We start from the raw sequence: 7,288 nt of genomic DNA, 5'->3' as shown, positions 1-7,288 counted from the left end.
ATTCTTGCATTTCTTACCTTTCAGCGTTAATATGATGCCATGTGTTACTTTTTCAAACTCCATCTTGTGCTAAATATTCACAACTCTAAAAGTGCACTGCATCAAGTGAATTTTATCATGTATCTTTAGGACATGCTGCACCATATCAAGAACATACATTGCTCCGTTAAGTATGTTGATCAGGCGTGCAAATGAGTTGAGTACTCGTGAGCTACTCGAGTTTGACTGGACTCAACTATTACTGAGATTGAGTAGTTTGAATAGTTTTTTGGGTCGAACTCGAGTACTAAAATACTCAAGTTCAAAGGTTTGCTAGCCTAATCGAGAGTATATATTTTTTATAACATTTATATTTTTTATTCTATAATATATATTAATTATTTTAAATAATTTAAAAATAATATTATGCTATATTTTATTTTAATTACGATCTAAGCTCGAATTCAACTCGAACTCAAGCTCAAGTATAGCTCGATTGATGCTCGAGTTGATCTCGATGCTTTTTTTTTTATTGAGTTGAGTTCGAGCTTATTAGATATTAAGGTTCGATCGATCTCGAGTAAAATTTCGAGTCCGAGAATTTTGAATCGTGTCAATCTCGAGCCTTTAAATACTTGACTCAGCTTGGCTTGATTGCACCCCTCATTATAGGGATTAGCAAAATAGCTAATTGGTGGAGTCCCTAGCCATGGCACTTTTGAAGTTCTTGACAATGACAAGACCTTTTTGGCAGTGATGCTAGAAGTTCCTAGCTATCCCTTCTTTTAGTTTCTTAGCATATGGATTCTCAAGTTTCAGTTTTTAAATTGATAACTGCTTTTAAAACGTCAGGTTTAAATTTTCTGAGCCACTCCTCATGAACCAAGGATTTACATATTTGGGGATCAAAATGAGACTTGATGCTCTTCGAAATTAAACCCTTGCCCTTTGCCCTATGGCAAGGGGAGGGCGCTACAATGCAAACTAAGCTTTGGTGTTTGTTTATGTTGGGGGAAAAAATGGACCACCCCACAAATACAATTAAAACACCCAAATTCGACAGCAAGGCCGAGCTCATGCAGGCCGAGCTCAGAAGGCCGAGACCAGAAGGCTGCCGAGCTCATTCAGACCGAGCTCATGCAGGCTGCCGAGCTCAGAAAGCTGCCGAGCTCATGCAGGCTGCCGAGCTTAGAAGACCGAGCACAGAAGGCCGAGATCAGAAGGCTGAGATCAGAAGGCTGCCGAGCTCCGAATACTGCCGAGCTCATGCAGGTTGCCGAGCTCATGCAAGCTGCCGAGCTCAGAAGGCCGAGCACAGAAGGCCGAGATCAGAAGGCCGAGCACAGCAGGCTGCCTAGCTCAAAAGGCTGAGCATAGAAGGCTGTCGAGCTCATTCAGGCCGAGCTCATGCAGGCTGCCGAGCTCAGAAAGCTGCCGAGCTCATGCAGGCTCCCGAGCTCAGAAGGCCGAGCACAGAAGGCCGAGATCAGAAGGCCGGGCACAGAAGGTCGAGCACAGAAGGCTGCCGAGCTCAGAAGGCCGAGCACAGAAGGTCGTCGAGCTCAGAAGGCCGAGCACAGAAGGCTGCCGAGCTCAGAAAGCTGCTGAGCTCATGCAGACTGCCGAGCTCAGAAGACCGAGCACAGAAGGCCGAGACTAGAAGGCCGAGCACAGAAGGCTGTCGAGCTCATTCAGACCGAGCTCATGCAGGCTGCCGAGCTCAGAAGGCTGCCGAGCTCAGAATGCTGCCGAGCTCATGCAGGCTGCCAAGCTCAGAAGGCCGAGCCGACCTCAGAAGGCCGACCTTGTTGTCCACATGCTGCGGCCATGCCCTGCAGCAGCCTCACCGCACCATGTTTTACTTGCCGGCCACGCCACGACATATCAATCAGGGACCATACCCTGCTACGACTGTCAACGCCTCACCATTCCCAAGAATGGATTGCACTGCGCGCCACAAGTAAGCTCTGGCTGCACGCCATCTCCTCCCATGATGGAAACGAGCCATCCACGGCAACTCATTACTTCCATGCCCACGTCGAATCGTGACGGTAACCCATTAATTCGCCCAGTCACATCACAGATAACCCTGGCACTCCCCCTATAAAAGGAGAGTTTCTCCCTCTAAAAAGGGGCTTCTTCCTCCCAAGGGAGGCTTCGGACTTCTACATACAGTCCATCTCCTTCTCCAAAATTAAGCCTCCCTCTGACTTAAGCATCGGAGGGCCGGCGCCGGAAACCTCAGCCACTGGCATTTTGCAGGTCTCCCAGAGGACGCCGCCCACCGACGGACCGCCACCTGCCATTCTCGCGCCGGAGCTCCTCCTCCTCAATCGACGGCCGCCCCCGGGTCCAATTTTCAGTAACAGTTTATATGTTCATGAATCATAAACAATCCTTTTTGTATAACTATTATTAGAAAACCTAAAGAGAAACCATCAGTGCTGCACAAAGGCTTCACAACGTGGAAATCAATTGGTTTTGAATTTGCGTGGATTAAAATGACTAAAACTGGGTAAGGCTGAGTAGGGCTAGACCGCACCATCGCTTATTCGCTGATAGTTCGTTCCTGTAGCTTAATTGCCCACACTTGGTCCACTGGACTCTCTTACAACTACTGCTTTCCCCGGAGGCACGGATACTGCCTGCGGCCACCGCAAAAGGGCAAACCGAAGCTCGTCTATCCCGAAGCCTTCTATGCCCCGACCGCCATGGCTTCTCGTAAGCCTCCTCCTCCCCTCTCTCTCCCCTTCTCTCTCTCTCTCTCTCTCTCTCTCTCTCTCGCTCCTTTTCTCTCGGTTTTCTAACTCTCTGCCTCTTCTGTCTTCTTCTTCCAAACAGAACTTTTAGAACAGCAGGAGAAGCTCCGGCGACTCGTCGATGAATGGCGGTTCCGAAGCCACGACCTCCTCTCCAACCTCCGCGGCGATCCCTTGGGATGCCCTTCCCCCTCCGCCACTCCGCCCAGCTCCTCCAGCTCCCATCCGGTCCGCCTCCACGTCGAGCCCCTCGAGCACTCCGATCTCTCCACCCTCCTCGAGTCCGACAACGTCGCCGTATCCAAGCTCGTCATGGTCCTCTCCTACGATTGCATCGAGATCTCCCGACTCCACCGATCGGTTAGGCCCCTCCCTTTCCTGTTCCCCCGACACGATACGAAAAAAAATGCTTATTGTACCCTCGTCTCTTCTTTTAAAAGCCACATTTGATGCGAATTATCTTCTAGTCTTCGAAAAAATTGCGTAGATCCCAAAACTTGACTTATTTTTACCCTCTTCTCTTCTTTAGATGCTAAAAATTTGATGTGTATTTTCTCCTAGGTTTCTAAAATTTGTATGGGTCCCCTTTTTTTCAAAAACAATATACTCTTCTTTTAGATGCTAATTTTGATGTGAATTCTCTTTTAGGCATCAAAAAAGTTGTATAGGCAGTTGCTCTTGTTTGGCCATCGTTCAAGCCCACAGGAAGTGCTTCTTGAAGGCGAGCCACAGAAGGCATTTGGTGAATCGCTTTCTTTGTTCATGGAATTGTATGAGACCACAAGTCGAATGACTGCTGTCTTGGGGAATTTGGTTAAGCAGCTCAATTCCATTTATTCCCTTCATGATAAGAACATCCTTCGGCCGCTAAATTCTGTCAAGAATTTTATGCTCAGAACTGCCTTTGAAGCGCTAGGCGATGGCCTGGCCATGTTTACTGTCTTAGATGAAATCTTAAAGCAGAATAGCCACATAAAAAGTCACCTCTCTCTCTTTGCAAGGTGAGATATTTAGCGTTTATTTTTGTGATATGAATTCCAAACATTATTCGTGTTGGAATATAAGAATATTTTTATGTGTTTGTCCATTTTTAGTGAGACTTTGTTCATCAGGGTACAATTTATATCTATTTTACATATTTTTGGTGCAACTAGATTTTATTGGGATAAGCATTTCTCACTAATTTAGTCCTCTTTTTGCAGAATATATAGCTTTTTAAGATAAGTGATAGACTGGAAATGGGCTCGGGCCAGCTCGAGGCCTATCGAACCGGGCCGACTTCGGGCTAGGCTCAAAAGAGTTGAGATCGTGTTTGGGCTTAAATGTAGAGCCTATTTATTTTTTGGGCTAGGCCTATGTTATAAGCCTGGCCCGGGCCTAGCCCGAAACGGAGCCCAAATAAGGCTCGAAATGGAGCTCAAATTCAGGCCCAAATTCAAGCTCGAATCAATTTATTTTTGTATGTTGTTATTTAGAGAGAATAATGAGAAAGTAAAGGACAACTTAAAATAGGTTTAGCTGACAATAATGTATCATGCATTATTTACTAGTGTTATGGGAGAGAGCCCAATTTTTAGCTAGCTCATTTATTTGTGAAGCAATATTATGAAATATTAAACTTCAATTGGGTTCGGGCTAAACCTATTTTTGGCCCAAACGGGTAATTTGGGCCGACCTAATTGGGTTTAGGTTGGGTTCGCCTGGATTATCCAAAAGTTTTCAGGCCTAAGCTTGGCCCGAAGCCCGAAAAAAAGTTGGGCTGGGTTTAAGTAGGGGCATGGCCCGACACAGCCTGACCCACTTCCTGCCTTACATATTCTTGACAATCTATGGAACAAACTATAATATACCATGGCGCAACTTTTTTCTTTAGTTGTTGGAGTATCATATTGGCCATCACAAATTAAGAACTTATAGTTCCGAAGATGAGTACCTCCATGTTTGACTTTGATGCAACTTATAAGAATGCCTCCTATAAAAATGCTAAATTTCGATCTGCTGTCCATATGGAAGCAAGATAAGTGAATCCTGTTTTTTTTTTCTTTAGATAGGAAGTGAAGAGAAAGTGGTCAGTTCGCTCCATATGGAGTATCTAACAATACAAATTTGATGTCAAAACTCGACCCATTTATGAGTTAATGACGCACCCTAGCATTCTATTGTGCAAATAGTTCAAATCGAGTTTCACAAAACAAGTATCGAGAATCGTAGCCGTATGTTTCCAATTCGACATGGTTTGTACCTCATACTGAGATAGGCTTCTAATCCTTTTTTCACCTCCAGGGTACCGCTCAAAACTAAGTGGCACGGGTCGGCGTTGGGTGTATGGGGCAGGCAATTGCTTAGTTCGGACTGGTACAAACTAGTTTGGCTCCTACAATGAACTGAACCTCAGTATCATACCAATACCTTATTGGTACAGTATGATGTAGGTTGGTCTGGCAGACCTTGGTCCAGATAAACAATTTATCCATATGACTTAAGGGAAAAGCCATGCAACTGACAGATTCCAAGGATTCCTGCCTAGCTTATTCTCTGCGATGTATCCACATTGCAAAGTTTGATCTTTATTGTTATTATTATTATACCTACATAGATCATATCAATTATGCCCCCTTTCTTCATGTGAGTTCTGATCTTCATTGTTGATATTCTCACAAGTTGCTAGTTTCTTATCTTTGTTTTTCTGTCATTATTCTTCTGCAGGATGTTAAATAAGGTAAAACTGGAAGTTGATATCTTTGGTATAACAGCGGTGGATTTTGACTTCCTTGATCAAGTGGTAAGCCAACTTCAGAAGCTTCTGGAAGTTGGCTTGTTCCAGGTACATGTTTATAACTTATCATCTTCTTCTGTTTTCCCTTATTTTCTGGGATATATTGCTTTGGATTGTTCACATGTACTAAAGCACAAACCGTAGGCTTAACTAGATTTATTGTCTCTCAGAGACTGTTGCAGTCAGAATCACCTTTGCATGCCACGTTGGAGCAGGTCAGGTGCAATAAGAAATTCATCGATGTCTGTAGTTCCTGCATCCATGATGGTCTGTCAGAAATCCTTCCACGACTTGGTAAAGAACATTTTCTTATTAATCTATTCGTTATGGGGTTTGAGCTATTACATTTTTTTTCCCAATCTTTGGAGATATTAAATTATTCCAGTTGTTCTGACATTCTTTTTCTTTATTTTTTGTTATATTACATTAGATACTTGGAAGGAATTCCCTCTTGACCGAAGGAAGATACTACAGTATGTGGCGCTGTTTATATTTTTCACATATGCCTCTGGTAAGATTATGTAGTAGATATATGGATTATTGTCATCCAATATCTATGGAATTATGCTGCCAAGTTGTTGATTCATAAATTCCCAAAGATTAATAGCTCTTTAACTAAGTGCGCCTTGCAATTTTCATATGCAAATAATTTTACTCAGCTTCCTATGAGATGTGATGGAGTCGGTTAAATTTTATGGAGAATGATGCATGTGGGGAGTTGTTATCCATTCTTTTATCTTTCATCATGGCACCTACTGCCCACTCATTCATGGGCGGGGTTGTGGTAATGTTGCTGGCATGAGAAAATGTCAAAAAGCACATGGGTAGACGTTGCTTGCTCATTTGCACCCTGTCCGTGAAATATAATTTTCCAAAAATGTGCTCATAAATCCCAGGCATTACAGAGTCATGAAAAACAAGAATCAACAGGAGGAGCTGTTTGGGAGTATTTTAAATGGTTGTTGTGATAAGAATCTAAATGCAATCCCACCTCGATCTCAAGTAACTGCTTGCTTCATTGCTCTTTAGCCACCAATATCATAAATAAAACTTGAGATCCTGGATATCCTCTCTTTCGAGTAATCTCAGCTAAATTGGCTGGAACATCCTTTGTAAAACAAACTTTTGAGCTATTAGATAACTAGATTTAAGGTGGAACATCCTTTACAAACGAAAATGAGTATGCTTCAGATTTTGGATGAAATGAATAATATTATATTCTAACCAAATTAGAACTCTTTTGTGGAATCTGATTTGATGTTAATCTTTCGGTACATATATTTGTTACATTTCAGTTACAGACGAAAGATGGAACTGCAGTCTGAACAGATATTCTTCGCACCAGGATTTATGAATTGTACATATATGGGAGAAATCTTGTTAATCATAATTAAAGTATGGAATTGTTCAGTGTTATAATACATAAGATGTTATACTGCCTAAAAGATGAATCTTGGATTTAGCTTTTACACTAGTCAATTAATAAAATATGTAGCTGTTAATTGGGTTTTCTAATTCTATTTCCTATCGTCAGTATATTTTGGAAGGAAAAATTCCATTCGAAGATCTCCATTTAGGTTTTGTCTCAAAATCTTGACAGCTTGCTTTTTGTATCATCTCGTGAGCCTTTATAGTTTTTATTTTTTTTGTTCATAACTGTATGTGAAAATTGAATTGTTAATCATTTATTCTGTAATGAGGTTTTATTTCAGCTGATATGTTCATTGTCTCAAAATGCTGTTGCAGTAAATGTTGTGCTATAGGGTATGTAATG

The 7,288-nt window shown here is 42.4% G+C and overlaps 1 protein-coding gene across 6 annotated transcripts in view; it reads left to right on the top strand.

The window, feature by feature from the left end:
* The first annotated feature begins 2,543 nt into the window (after nt 1-2,543).
* LOC103708236 (uncharacterized) overlaps nt 2,544-7,288 on the top strand; it is a 38,320-nt gene continuing 33,575 nt past the window's right edge. For 4 of the 6 annotated variants that reach the window (XM_088712827.2, XM_008793061.6, XM_088712826.2 and 1 more), the window contains exons 1-6: nt 2,568-2,700; nt 2,821-3,098; nt 3,387-3,739; nt 5,445-5,562; nt 5,685-5,808; nt 5,945-6,025. In XM_088712827.2, the coding sequence (XP_088568953.2) occupies nt 2,691-2,700; nt 2,821-3,098; nt 3,387-3,739; nt 5,445-5,562; nt 5,685-5,808; nt 5,945-6,025 (964 nt within the window). In that variant the 5' untranslated portion in view covers nt 2,568-2,690. Of the gene's footprint in view, nt 2,701-2,820; nt 3,099-3,386; nt 3,740-5,151; nt 5,171-5,444; nt 5,563-5,684; nt 5,809-5,944; nt 6,026-7,288 lie in introns of those variants that run through there. The other 2 variants (XM_088712825.2, XM_088712829.2) reach the window with 2 other exon arrangements.

This window comes from Phoenix dactylifera, chromosome 16 (assembly GCF_051530095.1).
Source record: "Phoenix dactylifera cultivar Ajwa chromosome 16, Ajwa_hap1_PhDact_Kaust_v1.1, whole genome shotgun sequence".
In the NCBI taxonomy this organism is placed as follows: Eukaryota; Viridiplantae; Streptophyta; class Magnoliopsida; order Arecales; family Arecaceae; genus Phoenix; species Phoenix dactylifera.
The sequence above is the reverse complement of the archived record's forward strand: the minus strand, read 5'-3'. Positions and strand labels throughout refer to the sequence as shown.